General features: G+C 43.4%; 1 protein-coding gene across 3 annotated transcripts in view; it reads left to right on the forward strand.

Annotated features, from left to right (window-relative positions):
• Positions 1–8,789: 8,789 nt before the first annotated feature.
• The window catches only part of hook1 (hook microtubule-tethering protein 1), a 115,086-nt gene continuing 105,477 nt past the window's right edge, over positions 8,790–18,398 (forward strand). For all 3 annotated transcript variants that reach the window (XM_085982844.1, XM_085982842.1, XM_085982843.1), the window contains exon 1: positions 8,790–8,970. Coding sequence is in view for 2 of the 3 variants with exons in the window: in XM_085982842.1 (XP_085838968.1) it covers positions 8,926–8,970 (45 nt within the window). In the remaining variant the exon portion in view is untranslated. The remainder of the gene's footprint in view (positions 8,971–18,398) is intronic.

Raw genomic sequence — 18,398 nt, forward strand, 5'->3', positions numbered from 1 at the left:
TGTTAAGAAGATGGGACACCATCTTCATTGTGTTTTAACGTTTTAGACATTGTGTTTTGATGTTTTACACATTAAAAAAAAATCGCTCCTAACAAATAAACACACAGGTGAGAATAAAGATGGCGGCCACTCACCTCGGTTCAGAACGATAAGGCCCGCCCACACACGCACCGATTGGTCGACCGTCAGGTGACCAAAGCGTAGGATTGGTCAATCGTCCCGTCACTCGACCGTAGGAGGGCCCGGCTGCACGCGGCAGCAACCCGGCGTACGATTGGTCGACCTCGAGGTCACTCTGTCGCTAATAAGCGGATAATGAGATGCTAATGAGCGGAATGTTGAAGGTTTTTCGGATACCGCGGGCGCGATTTTAGCCCGGCCGAAACGTAAATACGCTTAAGACCGTTTTGGAAAGGTAAGCTTTCTTTCGACGTAACGCACGCGTAGGTACGCTCTGTAACTTTCGAGCGCATAGCCCGACAGGCGCACACGTGAGGACAGACAGACAGACAGAAGGGCAGACAGAAGGGCAGACAGACAGATCGACCGATTTATATATATAGATATATATACATTGATTAGTGATACTATGCTTTTTTTCTTGTAGTATTATCGGAAGTGCTGATATTGGTCAATGGAGAGAGCTTAAAGTATGTAACTTTAGATAAGTGTTAATGATGTATTGCTAAACCTGATGAGGTATTTATCCTGTATTGTATTTGGTTAGAAAAACAACCCAATCAAAAATCTGAAAACTTATTACATGTGGGGTGAGAGAGAATGACCACTCGCTGCCCTTTGATTTCACTCCTCCCCACTGCTGCAGACAAATTTGTGGAAATGAGCATATGATTATTAATAAAACAAAGTTTTCAATTCATAGCACCAAGTAAATAGATGTTTAACACAACAGCACTGTGGATTGCAAGTTATGCAAATTTAAATCAACCCTTAATCTCTCAGATTTTAGTCTGATATATTCCTCGTCTCCAACCTTGCAACAGTGGAAATTTCACAAATTTCAAACGGTGTTTATTTTCTTTCATAAAAGTTGCATTTTTGTAACTGTTAAATTCTGCAACATTCATCATTATAAAATGCTATATAGCTTTTCTCCTTCACAGTTTTCTGCAAATAAAGTATTTTCTTTTTTAACGTGTTGTGCTATAAGTGTTACTAAAGTACTTAAATGAAGCAATGGAAATGCTGTATTCTAACTTCAATGAGTTAATCTTCATTGATCCGGTTTGTACTGTTAAAATCTGGGAGCAACATGAACAGCGTCTTCAACATTATTAAAAATTCTGATAAAGCACTGTGCACAATATGGTATATTTTTCCATGGCAAATAGTTTATTGACTAGTTTATAGCAATAGCACCAAGCTTTCATTTTTACTGCATGTGCCAACTACTTTACCTTTTATTTGCTTTAGTTTCTTCTGAGATGGACTCTTCCAGAAGTACAGTACCTTTAAAAATTCAAATTTATCTTCCAGTTCCCAATTTTGACGAAGGGTCTAAACCTGCAGGACTTGTGTACTTATAGCATTTAATGTTTTTATTTCAGATGGCCATCATTTGTATAAAAAATATATTTTTATCTTTAAAACTCTAGCAGTTTTGTGGGTAAGTCCAGGTTCAATCTCTGCTCTGTGTTAAGTAACCTAATCTCAGCTGATTATCACCCACTGATCCCTACAGATCAGCAAATGTGTGTGTGTGTGTGTGGTGGGGTGGTGTTGGGCTTTATAATACACTGTTGGATAGTTAGAATGTAGTGTTCGATTAATGAATAATGTTCTTGAGAGTTTCATTTCTGGCAGGACGTATCTTACCCAGCATGATAGTGATGTGGCTGTTTGGCTCAGAACCAGCAGAGACAGAATATAACCTATGATTCAACAGGACATCAATGTTCTGGAGAGTTGTTCTTCATGCATGCCTGGGCTGGAAAAGGTTAATTTTTTAACGTTTTATCCTTGATTGGTTAGCTTCAAAGAGATGTGAATCTCCAGTTGCCATATCACTCCAGACATAAAGCCAGTCATTTCACACACACAAACTCTGAATGTGACTGTGGTGCATTAACCCATCACATCCTTCTCGACCGCTCTGCTGACTATGACACGAACAACCACAGACCCTTCCTCAAACGTCTTTCCTCAGTTGTCCAGCTCAGTAGGGTTGCCTTCACTGGGCTCCACTCTTGCCTATCTGATCATAGCTAGAACATCTTTAACAATAGCTTCTCTTCCTACCCCACACCATTGCCTCCAGAGTCCCCCAAGGATCTGTCCTTGCTTCCCCCACCCCCCCGTCCTCTTCCTCATCTACTGCTGTCCCTTGGCGATGACATTTACAGACATGGGGTCAGCTTCCACATGTACGCTGATGACACCCAGCTTTACTTCTCCACCCCCTCTCTTGAACCCTTCACTGCCAATGAGTTGTCAAACTTTTTGTCCGCAATCCAATCCTGGATCAGTTGCAATTTCCTGCAGTTAAACACTGGGAAGACTGAAGCCATCATTTTTGGGCCTCACCACAAACTCTGTCCCCTCGTCACCAATTCCACCTCCCGCCCAGGCCAATGCGTCAAGTGATACCAGACTTTGCAATCTTGTCATCCTATTCGACCCAAGCTGTGCTTCTGACCCCACACCCCCTCCATCACAAAGGCCGCCTACTTCCACCTCCATAACATCGCCCGCCTCAGTCTATCTGCCATTGAAACCCTCAGCCATGACTTCGTCACCTCCAGACTCGACTATTCCAATGCTCTCCTGGCCGGCCTACCATTTGCTATTAATACAAAAGCAAAATACTGCGGATGCTCACCTTTCATCCCACCAGCCTCCACATTCAACGCATCATCCTTCGCCATTTCCGCCACCTCCAGCATGATCCCACCAGCAAATACATCTTCCCCTCCCCTTTCAGCATTCCGAAGGGACCGCTTCCTCCACGATACTCTGATCCACTCCTCAATCACCCCCAACAACCCCTCCCCTTCCCACGGCACCTTCCTGTGCAAGCATAGGAGATGCAACACCTGCCCTTTTACCTCCTCCCTTCCCACTGTCCAGGGCCTCAAACACTCCTTCCAGGTGAAACAGCGATTTACTTGTACTTCTTGCAATTTAGTATACTGTATTCGCTGCTCACGATGCGGTCTCCTGTACATTGGGAAGACCAAATGCAGATTGGGTTACCGCTTTGCGGAACACCTCCATTCAGTCCGTAAGCATGACCCCGAGCTTCCGGTCCCCTGTCACTTTAATTCTCCGCTTCACTCCCACTCTGACCTCTCGGTCCTTGGACTTTTACACTGTTCCAACAAAGCTCAACGTAAGCTCGAGGAACAGCACCTCATCTTTCGATTAGGCACTTTACAGCCTTCTGGACTCAACATCGAGTTCAACAATTTCAGACTATAATCTCTGCCCTTATTTTATCACATGGCAGCCGTTGATGATTCTGCCATTCCCATTTACACTTCATCTAGAGTCATCTTTTGTTTCTTGTCCCATTACCATCTCATTTTGCCTTGCACCATCATCCCTTTTGTCTCTTAATCTCTCCTGCCTTCCACCCTATCACAGACCTTCCCTTTTGTTCTTTTCTCCCCTCCCCCCTTTCCCTGCCCCTGCACTTGCTTAAAATCTGTTACATCTCTAACTTTTTCCAGTTCTGACGAAAGGTCTTCAACCTAAAATGTTAACTGTTTCTCTCTCCACAGATGCTGCCTGACCTGCTGAGCATTTCCAGCATTTTCTATTTTTATTTCTATCATTTTCCATCCTCTGTAAACTACAGCTCACCTAAAACTCTGCTGCCTGTATCCTATCCTGCACCAAATCCCAATCATCCATCACCCCTGTCCTTTCTGACCTACATTGTTCCCTGGTCCCCAACACCTCAAATTTAAAATTGTCATCCTTGTGTTTAACTCCTTTCATGGCCTCACCCCTCCCAATCTCTGTAACCTTGTCCACCACACCCACCGCACCCCCCCCCCAACCAACCAACCAAACTTTTGTTTCTCACACTATGTAATTCTCTTCCCAAACCTTTCTGCCTCTCTTTAAGGCCATCCTTAAAACCCACCCCTTTGACCAAACTTTTGATCACCCCATCTAATATCTTTGTCTTGGTGTCAATTTTTCCTCTGCTTGCATGAAGTGCCTTGGGACAGTTTTCTGTGTTAAAGGCTCTACACAAATATATGTGTGTTTGTAGAAAGAGGACAAACATAAGAACATAAGAAATAGGAGCAGGAATAGGCCATTCGGCCCCTCGAGCCTGCCCCACCATTCAATAAGATCATGGCTAATCTGAACTTGGCCTTAATGCCACTTTCCCGCCTGATCCCCATAACCCTTGACTCCCCTGTAGCTGAAAAATCTGTCTATCTCCGCCTTGAATATATTCAATGACTCCGTCTCCACAGCTCTCTGGGGTAGAGAACTCCAAAGATTCACAACCCTCAGAGTAGAAATTCCTCCTCATTTCCATTTTAAATGGGTGACCCCTTATCCTGAAACTGTGCCCCCTAGTTCCAGATTCCCCCACAAGGGGAAACATCCTCCCTGCATCTACCCTGTCAAGCCCCCTCAGAAACTTGTATGTTTCAATAAGATCACCTCTCATTCTTCTAAACTTAAATGAGTATAGGCCCAACCTGCTCAACCTTTCTTCATAAGACAACCCCTTCATCTCCGGAATCAACCTCGTGAACCTTCTCTGAACTGCCTCCAATGCAAGCATATCCCTCTTTAAATAAGGGAGACCAAAACCGTACGCAGTACTCCAGGTGTGGTCTCACCAACGTCCTGTACAGTTGTACAAAATGTATAGTACAAAGAGTGCTAAAGGCCTGTGTTGTCTCAGTCTACTTATATTGTTATAGCAATTATCAACCATTCATCTGATAATGCACAGTACAGAATGAGTGCATAGTTGCTGAAGATAACATAAAATGCTTAGAAATGACTGAAATCCTAGTTTATTGCAAGTACAACAGAAAATGTTTGAAAAAAACCTCACCATTGCAAGATTCCTTTGTTTTGAAAAAGGATTATTAATCCAAATTAATATGCCGATGAACTTTGTGATATAAAAATATTAAGAAATTGTTACTATTCTGGACTAAAGAATTTCAATGCATCAACCACTTCCTTTTCATTGCCATTATATATAAATTTCTAATCAATCCTAAATTCTGATTCAACCATAAACTATCCCCCAATTACTTAGCTTTCATGAGTACAATAGCAAAATACTGCAGATGCTGGAAATCCAAAATAACAACAGAAAATGCTGGAAAAACTCAGCAGGCCAGGCAACATCTGTGGAGAGAAATTAGAGTCGATGTTTCGGGTAAACCCTTTTTCAAAACTGGAAAGGAAATGAAATAGATCGAAGGCAGGGCTGCGATAGAACAAAAGAAGTAAAGAGACATTAAGAGGTATTCAAAACCAGACGAGATGGTAATAGGACAAGTGGAGACAAAAGACGGCTCAGATTAGGTGTGAAGTGTACTGGCAGAAAGAGAGACAGCTGCCATGTGGGAGAGAGAAAAAAAAGGAAAGCGGGGGGGGGGAAGGGAAGACCTAAAACAAAGGAGTAGAAAAAATGTAAGTAAAAAAGTAATAGGGGCCGAGGTTATGATCTGAAATTGTTGAACTCGATATTGAGTCCGGAAGGCTGCAAAGTGCCTAAGCGGAAGATGAGGTGCTGTTCCTCGAGTTTACGTTGAGCTTCCATGGAACAATGCAAGAGGCCAAGGACGGTGAGGTCCGAGTGGGAATGGAGCGGTGAATTAAAATGACAGGCGACCGGAAGCTCGGGGTCACCCTTACGGACTGAACGGAGGTGTTCCGCAAAGCGGTCACCCAATCTGCGTTTGGTCTCCCCAATGTAGAGGAGACCGCATCGTGAGCAGCGAATACAGTATACTAGATTGCAAAAAGTACAAGTAAATCACTGTTTCACCTGGAAGGTGTGTTTGGGGCCCTGGACAGTGGGAAGGGGGGAGGTATAGGGGCAGGTGTTACATCTCCTGCGCTTGCACGGGAAGGTGCCAGGTGAAGGAGAAGGGCTGTTGAGGGTGATAAGAGGAGTGGACTAGGGTGTCTTGGAGGGAGCGGTTTCTACGGAATGCTGAAAGGGGAGGGGAGGGGAAGATGCGTTTGGTGGTGGGATCACTTTGGAGGTAGCGGAAATGGCGGAGGATGATCCGTTGAATGTGGAGGCTGGTGGGGTGAAAGGTGAGGACAAGGGGAACCCTATCGTGGTTCCGGGAGGGAGGGGCAGGGGTGAGGGCAGAAGTGCAGGAGATAGAACGGACACGGTCGAGGGCCGTGTCAACCACGGTAGAGGGGAATCCTCGGTTGAGGAAAAAGGAAGACATTTCAGAAGCACTGGTGTGGAAGGTGGCATCGTCGGAGCAGATACGGCGGAGACGGAGAAACTGGGAGAATGGAATAGAGTCCTTACAAGAGGCGGGGTGGGAGGAAGTGTAGTCCAGGTAGCTGTGGGAGTCAGTGGGCTTGTAGTGAATATTGGTCGATAACCTATCCCCAGAGATGGAGACGGAGAAGTCGAGGAAGGGAAGGGAAGAGTCAGAGATGGACCATGTGAAGGTGAGGGAAGGGTGGAAATTGGAGGCAAAGTGAATTAAATTGTCTAGTTCGGGGCGAGAGCAGGAAACGGCACCGATACAATCATCAATGTATCGGAAAAAGAGGTGAGGGAGGGGACCTGAGTAGGACTGAAACAAAGAGTGTTCCACATATCCCACGAAAAGGCAGGCATAGCTAGGACCCATGCGGGTACCCATAGCAACACCTTTGATTTGGAGGAAATGAGTGGAGTTAAAGGAGAAGTTGTTCAATGTGAGAACAAGTTCAGCCAGGCGGAGGAGGGTGATGGTGGATGGGGACTGGTCAGGCCTCTGTTCAAGGAAGAAGCGGAGCGCCCTCAGGCCATCCTGGTGGGGGATGGATGTGTAGAGGGATTGTACGTTCATGGTGAAAAGGAAGCGGTTGGGGCCAGGAAACTGGAAACTGTTAAAGTGGCGGAGGGCGTCCGAAGAGTTGCTGATGTAGGTGGGAAGAAACTGGACAAGGGGAGAAAAGATAGAGTCGAGATAGGAAGAGATAAGTTCCGTGGGGCAAGAACATGCTGAAACGATGTGTCTACCAGGGAAGTCCTGTTTGTGGATCTTGGGAAGGAGGTAGAAGCGGGCTGTGCGGGGTTGGGGAACTATGAGGTTGGTGGCCGCGGGGGGAAGATCGCCAGAGGAGATGAGGTCAGTGACAGTCTTGGAAATGGTGGTTTGATGTTCGGTAGTGGGGTCATGGTCCAGGTGGAGGTAGGAGGAGGTGTCGGAGAGTTGGCGTTCAGCTTCCGCTAGGTAGAGGTCAGTTCACCAAACAACAACAGCACCACCCTTGTCAGCGGGTTTAATGACAATGTCAGGGTTGGACCTAAGAGAATGGAGGTAGGTTGGAGTGAGTGAGGGGAGCAGAGAAATGGAGACGGCCGATGTCACGGCGGCAGTTAGCGATGAAAAGATCTAGAGAGGGTAAGAGGCCAGGGGGAGGGGTCCAGGTAGAACGGGAATTCTGCAAGCGGGAGAAAGGGTCAGTCATGTGGGGGGAAGACTCCTGGCCAAAGAAGTGGGCAGGGAGACGAAGGCGGCGGAAAAAGAGCTCAACATCGTGCCGAGCTCGAAATTCATTGAGGTGGGGGCATAAGGGGATGAAGCTCAGGTCTTTGCTGAGGACTGATCGTTCATGTCTAGTTTTTAATGATCATCGGACAACCAATTTTAGAACTGGATTTGCTTACTTGTAAAATGATTTTCTGTTAAGCGCATCGTGTTGTTCACTGTTGCTGATTAATCTTTAACAGAGAATGATCATTTTAAAGTTCTCACAAAACATCTTTTTTCTCAAAGATTGTAGTAAACTTTGTTAAACTTTTTTTTAATCCGCAAACGAGACCGCCTGCATACTTTTTAAACCTAACTATTTATTTAAGTGTTTAGCGAATATGGTGGTAGCTGCCCGTACTGTCTAAACATTTGAAATGTAACTACTGTATTGGGAGAGTAGCTCTGTGCATGTGGGTAAGGACACACAGAGTGTTCTCCTAGGCAGAATCGGGAGTTCCAGCCAGGCAGTCGCGATAAGGTTTGGATACCGGTAGCTGTACTGTAAGCTGCTAATTAGAGAATCATCCCTTGCTACTTCCTCATAGCGTCATCTAAAGATTGACAAACCAATTAACCAATTAAAGCGTACAATACAGATTAAAATACAAAATATTAATAGATCTATTACGGGTGAGGCAAAATATACTACTCCAGTATTATGCATCAATGACACGTTTGAAAAATCAATACGTGAAAGGGACGAAGTTTTATTTTTATTAAATCGCAGTCTTGAATTTAAAATCACCTTTTCAAATGCAGGTTTCTTAAATGTGTTCTTGGAATAAATATAAAACTTTAATGCAAATATTCTGCAAATTTATCATGCAAATCGTGCACTTCTTGTATTGATTTATTTATTAACCTATTTGCACCTTGCCCCAAGTATTTGCGCGCCTCTTAAACCAGCACAGCTTGAAACTCTGCCACTGTTTACCTGCCATGTCGAGAGAGTCGCTCCATTGAGGGTGAAGAGGGAGAAGGTGGGCACTTTAATCATGATTTGAGTCTTGAATGGACATTACAAATGTCAATCAACACGAGGCCAGCCAATCGTCATTCCCATATCCAGCATTCCTTGTTTTCAGTAGCCATTCAAGTGTCATAATTTCCCAACTGACTCAGGTGCGCTTAGACGGAAGAGCGTAGGCTAAAGTTAAAATTTGTTTTTAATGAATTGAAAACTGTGTGGAAGTGCGTTAAACCGATGGAAGTAAATAAATCCGAACTGTGCGATAGCTTGATAATTTGGGTAAGTGAGTGCTCCTATAATCTAGTCAGCCTGTCGTTTTGCAGCTCCGTGTTCAGTGACTTCCCCGGAACTCACCTGTGGTGTCCTCCAGTACAGGTGTGATGCCAGGCTTTCAAACAGCCATTATGACCCTGAGCAAGCACGACACAGATAGTATTTTCATTTTTTTTTGTTTAATTAAAGCACAAAAATGCCACAACCACCAAGTTTATGCTGTATTTGTCAAACTAAAGTAAAATAGTGTAATAGCAATATTATTCAAAATGTTATAATAGAAGGGAAATAGTCTACAGGCCTAAATGTTTGAATGAGCAGGAGCTGATTTCTCCATTGCTATTATTAATGAGACAGTATACCGTACTTATTTTTGTTTAAAAGAAATCATCATTTACCCCTTTTCCTGTGAAGACTATTTTAAAAATAAAAAAACAAAACAATTATAGAATGTCATTCTAAATAGTTGGTTGATTTGAACTGGTCCCCTCAATAAACCCAATCCTGTTTCTCCCTCTCTCTCTCGGTCTCCTTGTCAGGTAACAACACATGCATGATACCATGCTGAGACCACTTAATGCACAGGGAAACTACAGATGGGTGAAAATGAACATTGACCTCTGCTCTCATTGAGAAATGGTGGACTGGTGCAATAGCAAAGGGAATTATTACAAAGGAAGAATTATTTTTTGTATTAATAAAACATTGTTAACTAGTGGAATCACAGAATTAATGATTTTACCACACGTTGTCAACTATTAAGCTATTTTCGTGTGAAGGATACTCTTCTAAGGAAAATCAAGCCACTGAACAACAGTTCCCACATAAAATCAACTCATTCCACCAATCAAGCTACAGATTAGGAATCCATTTTAATTGCTGTTTAATTCCATTGGCTAAAAGCAAGTTTTCTTGCTTTTAAGAATTAACTGTCTACTATTAATCATACCAACTTCTTTAAAATGTTAGAATTTGGGCTTGCAGTAGGATAATTTCTTCCTAATATCCATTTATTGTAACTGTAGTACAGCTTTGATTTTAAAACCCCCCCACAAATGATGTACAAAACACTCAGCAGGTCAGGCAGCACCTGTGGAGAGAGAAACAGAGCTAACATTACAGGTCATGACCTTTAATTAGAATTGATAAAAGGTCAATCAATCTGAAACGTTAACTCTGTTTCTCTCTCCACAGATGCTGCCTGACCTGCTGAGTATTTCCAGCATTTTCTGTTTGTTTCAGATTTCCAGCATCTGCAGTATTTTCCTTTAAGTTATTTAACTATCTATCTATGTTGATCACTGCATACAGATCAAATTGTTTAAAAATAAAGAATAATGGATATATTTGAGAATAATCATACCAAAGCAGTCAGACAATATCACAAGCTGTGAAAGTGAAGCTTTGTGTGTTTTCTGCTTTCTCCAGTGGTGTGGATTTATCCTGTGTTTTTTACAGAAATACTTTTTGCAGACAACACAAAGCTGGGTGGGCATGTGTGCTGTGAGGAGGATGCAGAGAAACTCCAGTATGATTTGGACAGGTTGGGTGATTGGGCAGAAGCATGGCAGATGCAGTATAATGTGGATAAATGCGAGGTTATCCACTTTGGTGGCAAAAACAGGAAGGCAGATTATTATTTGAACAGCAATAGATTGGGAGAAGGGGAAGTGCAACGAGACCTGGGTGTCCTTGTGCACCAGTCACTGAAGGTAAGCATACAGGTGCAGCAGGCGGTTAAGAAGGCAAATGGTATGTTGGCCTTCGTAGCGAGAGGGTTCGAGTACAGGAACAAGGATGTCTTGCTGCAGTTGTACAGGGTCTTGGTGAGACCACATCTTGAGTATTGTGTGCAGTTTTGGTCACCTTATCTGAGGAAGGATGTTCTTGCCATGGAGTGAGTGCAGCGAAGATTCACCAGACTGATACCTGGGATGGCAGGAATGACGTATGAGGAGAGATTGGGTCCATTGGGCTTATTCTTGCTGGAGTTTAGAAGAATGAGAGGGGATCTCATTGAAACTTATAAAATTCTAACTGGACTAGACAGACTAGATGCAGGACGGATATTCCCGATGGCTGGGGAGTCCAGAACCAGGGGTCACAGTCTAAGGATAAGGGGTAAGCCATTTAGGACAGAGATGAGGAGGAATTTCTTCACCCAGAGAGTGGTGAACCTGTGGCATTCTCTACCACAGAAGGCAGTGGAGGCCAATTCATTAAATATATTCAAGAAGGTGTTAGATATATTTCTTAAGGCTAAAGGGATATGGGGAGAAGGCAGGGACAGGGTACTGAAATTGGATGATCAGCCATGATCTCATTGAATGGCGGAGCAGGCTCGAGGGGCCAAATGGCCTACTCCTGCTCCTATCTTCTGTGTTTCTATGTTTCTATATTCCACCCTCTTATGAGCGCCATGAAATACTATAAGATTTAGTGTCACAGAAATTTAGGATTTAGTACACTCAATATATATTGTAAATCAATAATTGTGATTATTAGGTGAATTTGTATGGCTAGATAAATTTTGTAAAAAATATGTAAAGGAATGAAGGTACATCATACTGAAATTTAAAACTAAGCTCATGCTTCATCAAATCTAGAGCTGACATTTTATAGGGAACAGGACTCTGATTTCTAAAATGATAAAAGGTTAAAAGAATGTGGATTATTTAATTTCAACAATGATATTAGGGTACTAGTGAGTTTAGACTAGAAGCATGCTCTTCCCTTTGTCACCTCATTGTAGCAGTCATTAAAAACAATAGACTCATAAATTATTAATGCTATGTTGACGAACTCGCATGTTGATGAACTCCTTTTGTAGAGGCAATGGATGAACATCTGGCTGTGGATGTGATTGAAAGTTCTAAGGATTAATGTAGATATGGCTTCATGGAACCCTATGTTTGTGCTGATGTGTTCACGGTTACATTGTAATCAATATGGAAATATGCACCTGTGAGATGCAACAAGTCAAGGTTTAATAATGCAGATTGTAATATTAGATTGATGCCATTGAGTATTTACTCTTTGACCTTAAGGAACTCGTAGAGAGATTTCATATTTTGCATTTGATTACTCATCTCCCTTACTAGAAAATAAATAATGGTATGGAGAAAACCTGTGATATGGTTTGTTTAAAGGAGGGGAGGAAGGCAGGGATGGCTTAAATGACCTTTCTCTGTCGTATGTTCTTTAAGAACAATTTTAAGTTTGGAGACGGGGGAGAGTGTTGATGTGTTTCACATGGTGATGATTTATAGTTGGATCACTCTTAAAATCTTTTATGTGCTAGAATCATTACCACTGTAATAATCAAAATTGTGACATACTCTGTATACCAACAATTTACTCAATGAATACTATCAGTCTCATCCTAGTAGTGTAGCTGAAATGACAGCGAAGGAGATGCACGAATGTCACATTAGGACTGAAAAAAAAGGATAAATATATTTCAAATGTTGATTGTTTTAAGACATGTCTTGTTACTTGCATTAAAGGGGTAATGTTTTTTGAAATATTTAAGTTTTAAAAAGTTTTTGTTAAATTCATTTCAGTTTCAATTTTAAACAGTAGTTTGGCACTGGGGTGGTTCAGTGCATTGGAGCAGCAACTTGTTGCCTCATGGGATAGAGGGATGCTAAATTTAGTTTCCTACTTCATAATGCTGGGTTTCTGATTCAGACTGTCACTATGGGGGGAAAAAGCCAAGCAGAAGGTGGGCACTTCCCCCTGGGGAGAAAGGGCCACCCCAGAACTACTATTACTTGCATGTTCAGAGCAGGATTGGCAGAGGCTTAGGAGTGGGTCACTTGCCCTGTCGTATATTTCACCTCAGGTGCAGTTGTTTTATGACCTAAGGAGATGAAGAAAATTGTATTTTTTTTCCAAACAATATTTTTGAAAGTGATTGCCTTAATCCCAACCTCAATCTTTTGTGCCAGCGTTAGCTGTTGGCATACTCTATGTTCTTATTCTACAAAACCACCTGAAAAAGTATTGAAACCTTGCTAATACTAAAGCACTAAGCTATGCATAGTGAATGTGGATACTGGACTGTGCATATATATGACAACCGTCTGTCTCGAAAGACAATGGTGTAAGCGCCAAAGCAGTTCACTTACTTTGCCATGCTGTAACATTTGTGAGTGGCTGAAGAGTCAAGTTTTCGAGTGGAAGTCCTTGGCACAGATGGTGCGGGCATAAATCACAGGGCCAGATGACGTTGCCTGTGCAGTATTAACTCTTAAAGTCTGGTGTGCTTCCCTCTTTGCTCTCTTCGCTTTCCTCTCTCAGCCATTTCTCTTCAGGCTCTGGCTCCTCAATTCAGCGCAGCCCTCCAAGTGTGGCCTGTTGTTAGCCACATCTTCCCAGTTTGTGTACACTGCATGTTAATCTGGCAGGATTTACCTTGACTGAAGGAGGTCCAGTCATATGCAGATGAGATGCACTGAAGGCTATGCATGAATCAATCACATGCCTTGTTCACCCCAGGAATACAGATTTTCATTCATTTATCATTGGAAAAACACAAACTATTGGAATGTTGCACTGAGCATTTCAATGGGCTCATTAGTAGATGACGTCTCCATATCCAGACCTCCGCAGCAACTAATTCAAAACTCTCTAACCCTACCTGTCACTCTCGACAGAGTAACCAAGGGCATTAACTAAATTAAGAATACCATTACACAAGGCTAAGCTAGCATTCCACCTACAATATTTAAGCACAATGACTCCACCATCACAACACACTTTCAGAATCTTTTAATTTATTTGGGATGCAGAGATGGTCCTAATGGAGGTAAACAATATGTCTGTTGTCACATTATAAAAATATTACAGTGACCATTACGATTGGCAAAACTACTGTGGCATCTTGCAGCTGTCTGTTGCTGGGAATATCCTTACTAGGATTCTCTGAACCACCTAATAAAATCATTGCAGGCAATATTTTTCCAGAAACCTAGTATGAATTTCAATCCAACAAAGCATTGTTAATGTGATTGTTGTACTAATGACAAGAGAGCCCCAGGTGGGCAAAGGAAACACTTCAAGGACACCCTCAAAGCCTCCTTGAAAAAGTGTAACATCCCCACCGACACCTGGGAATCCCTGGCCCAAGACCTCACAAAGTGGAGGAGAAGCATCCGGGAAGGCGCCGAACACCTCGAGTCTCTTCACCGGGAGCAAGCGGAAGCCAAGCGCAGGCAGCGCAAGGAGCACACGTCAACCCAAGCACCCCACCCACCCGCCCTTTCAGCCACCGTCTGCCCCACCTGTGACAGAGACTGTAGGTCCCCCATTGGACTCATCAGTCACCTGCGAACTCATTTTTAATGTGGAAGCAAGTCATCCTCGGTTCCGAGGGACTGCCTAAGAGAAGGAAAACTAATGACAAATGTAAAGAATAATATGGGGACCTGTTCATGGTCTTCAAAATTACTAACACCTTTGACAATGTACGCAGACAATAACAGTGGGAGCTTCTGATCAAGTTTGAACATGCTATCCATATGATTTGACAGCTACATGAAAGGATTTTGGGAAGATTACCAACGGTGTGGTTTCTGATACTTGCCCCATCAACAGTAGTCAAACAAGAATGTGTTCTGACACCCAACCTATTTGGCCTGTTCTTCTATGCTATGCCAAATCTCCAGAAGGAGTGTAATTAGAAAATTCTCATCTTTGTTTTCAAATCCCTCCATGGCCTCACCCCTCCCTATCTCTGTAACCTCCTCCAGCCCTACAACCCTCTGTGATCTCTGCCCTCCTCCAGATCTGGCCTCTCGCGCAGTCCCGATTTTAAACGCTCCACCATTAGTGGCTGTGCCTTCAGCTATCTAGGCCCTAAGCTCTGGAATTCCCTCCCTAAACCTCTCTGCCTCTCAACCTCTAACTCCTCCTTTGAAGATGCTCCTTAAAACTACATCTTTGATCAAGCTTTTGCTCACCTGTCCCATATATATATATGGCTCGGTGTCAAATATTGTTTGATAACACTCCTGTGAAATGCTTTGGGATGCTTTACCATGTTAAATGTGCTATATAAATATAAGTTGTTGTACATTTAGCTCTTGACAAGTTAGGCAGAATACAACCAAAAAACAAAATTAAGGAAGGCATTGTTTATGAGCTCCTGTTTGCAGGTGACAGTTCTGTTGGCCCATACATTCAAAGACTTCCAGACTATTGGCAACTCTGCAGCCTAGAACTAAGACCTGTCCATCAGCGTGAAGTAATGTCCCAGCCATACCTCATTTATAGTACACATCACTGTTGCTGTTCATTAATGACTACAACTCCGACCAGTCCAGCAAGTTACCTACCTGGATAATACCCATATGCATCCTTGATAAAGAAGTGTTCCATTGAAGAAGTTCTGGTCAGCTTTTGTTTATTGTGGGATGAACATGGATAGAAATTTAAGACCTAGCTTGAAGTGTATAAGGCAGTGGTTCTGTCATCGCTTCTCTATGGGTGAGAGACTTTGATAGTTTACAGATGCTACATCAAACAGCATGGAAACTGCTGCCTTTGCAGTAATGTGTAAACATTTGAGGTCCTACTTTGTCAGGCATTGAGGCAATGATGATCAAGGCTTGGTTAAGATAGCCTGAGCATGTCCCAAGAATGTCTGATAACTGGTTGCCTCAAGATTGCTTTCTACTCTCAGCTGGAAGAGGGCAAATGTTATAAGGATACATTGGACTCACCATTTTTGATGTTATTTTCCAATGTGGAGTCCTGGGAGCAGCATTACATTCCTTTACCTAACTGTTTGTAACATTCACCATGGTGAATGCCAGTGTATTGGAGCTACACAGCAGAAAGGAAAGAAAAAGATAAGCTGCCAACTAGACTGTAACAACAAACTTTGAATTCACTTGTACGATATTTAGTTGCACTTGCCTTTTAAATAAAATAACTCATGAGGAGACATACCACGCTAGTGTTCCAGGTTACAACCTTATGTTACCACTGCTTATGAACATTTGGGAAACAAAAATAAGTTTAGCAAGTTTATTGCCTAGCAGGATATCAGGATTCAGAAAATCTAAAGGCTTTTAAAGCCTCTAACACTTTGGTGTGTTTGCTTACATTCTAGCATTCAGGTCCGAATGACAGTCATGTTTTATTATTAGCAGAAAGACAGCAAGGTTCTTTGCTAACACTGAAGAGTTTAAAGTTTACTTGGAGAGCGAGGCAGTGTGAGACTATCTGCTCTTGGAGGTCTTGCACTTCTTGCCCAAATTCGTTTGGGTAACTTCACGCCTGTGCCAAGTTGTGCAGCAAAAATTGCTAAAAAACCAGCTGGCTAGTAGATTTGTAGCTTAATATCTGGACCGCCTTGTAGTGCCCTTCCACACTCATATGAAAGGCTGTGTTCAAAATATTTGAATTGTGGGATACCAGCTCTAGGAGGGAAGGAAGAATTCCCTTTTCCGTGAATGCTAATAATAATCCAAACGCCAGCAAATTTTTGTGTAATTTGTTTTTTGTGCCCTATTGCCAAGGGAACAGTCATCGGTGGTATTTACTATAAATAAAATATATTGTAACACTATCTTTTAAATAAGACTGAGTTGCTGTTAGTGAATCACGAGACAGTAATTCAGTGAAGGGGTTCAGCTAATGAAGCAGCACTTTTGTGGTTTATTACATTACTTGATCCTATCAAATCGATTAGTGTCTTGAACTTTACTGAAAGCCATCCAGTATCTGCTTTATGTCAGAATTTGGAGTTATCTTTTCATCATCATCTTCTTAGGCAGTCCCTCGGAACCGAGGATGACTTGCTTCCACATTAAAAATTAGTTTACAGGTGACTGATGAGTCCAATGCAGGACCTACAGTCTCTGTCACAGGTGGGGCAGACGGTGGTTGAAGGGGCGGGTGGGTGGGGTGCTTGGGTTGACGTGCGCTCCTTGAGCTGCCTGCGTTTGGCTTCTGCTTGCTCCCGGCGAAGACTCGAGGTGTTCGGCGCCTTCCCGGATGCTTCTCCTCCACTTTGTGTGGTCTTGGGCCAGGGATTCCCAGGTGTCGGTGGGGATGTTACACTTTTCAAGGAGGCTTTGAGGGTGTTCTTGAAGCGTTTCGTCTGTCCACCTGGGGCTCTCTTGCCGTGCCGGAGCTCCAAGTAGAGCGCTTGTTTTGGGAGTCTCGTATCGGGCATGTGGGCGATGTGGCCCGTCCATCGGAGCTGATTGAGCGTGGTCAGAGCTTCGATGTTGGCCTGAGCAAGAACAAGGACATTGGTGCGCCTATCCTGCCAATGGATTTGTAGGATCTTTCGGAGGCAGCATTGGTGGTACCTCTCCAGTGCTTTGAGGTGCCTGCTGTACATGGTCCATGTGTCTGAGGCATACAACAGGGCGGGTATCACTGCTGCTCTGTAGACCATGAGCTTAGTGCCAGTTTGAGGTCCTGGTCTTCAAACACTCTCTTCCTTAGGCGACCGAAGGCTGCACTGGCACACTGAAGGCGGTGTTGGACTTCGTCGTCGACGCCTGCCCTTGTTGACAGTAGGCTCCCGAGGTATGGAGTGGTCCACATTGTCCAAGGCCTTGTCGTGGATTTTGATAATCGGGGGGCAGTACTGTGTGGCGGGGGCAGATTGGTAGAGGACCTTTGTCTTACGGATGTTTAGTGTAAGGCCCATGCTCTTGTATGCTTCGGTGAAGGTGTTGACGATGGTTTGGAGTTCGACCTCTGAGTGAGCGCAGACGCAAACGTCGTCTGCATACTGTAATTCGATGACAGAGGATGGGACGACCTTGAATCTGGACTGGAGGCGACGGAGGTTGAACAGTTTCCCGTTTGTTCTGTAAATTAGCTCCAATCCAGCGGGGAGCTTACTGAGGGTGAGATAGAGCATTACATCAAGGAAGATCGAGAAGAGCGTTGGTGTGCTGACACAGCCTTGCTTGACCCCGGTTCATACGTGAATTGGGTCTGTGGTGGAACCGTTGGTCAGGATTTGGAGTTATCTTTTCATATACAATGAAATACAGTACAAATGAAGCATATGCAGTTCAGTTTAAGAACAACATCTAAAATTATGCATGATGCTTTTTAGGTATCAAACCAGTTACTGAATTAAAATTTCACCTTAATGGCTTTAGAGGAATTTTGACATTTTGTCAAAAGTTGCTGCTTATTTATTAGATTGCTTAATTTGTGTCCCATTTATAGAACATATTTCACATTTGAATGTACTCCAGTCTGGTACAATTAGAATTAAGAATTTTACAAATACATTTGCATAGACATAAGGGGCTGGATTTTCATGGGGAAGGCGGGTGGGGGGGGGGCTCCGATGCCAGCTGGAAACCTGGGAGAACAGGTTTCCTGCAGGCCCTGTTGACTTTAACGGCGGGGCCTGATGTGTATCTGAAGCCTCTGTTTCCCGCCTGCAGCCCGCC

Source organism: Somniosus microcephalus, chromosome 3, assembly GCF_052327205.1.
Source record: "Somniosus microcephalus isolate GS21.2 chromosome 3, FLI_Smic_1.0, whole genome shotgun sequence".
NCBI classification, from domain to species: domain Eukaryota; kingdom Metazoa; phylum Chordata; class Chondrichthyes; order Squaliformes; family Somniosidae; genus Somniosus; species Somniosus microcephalus.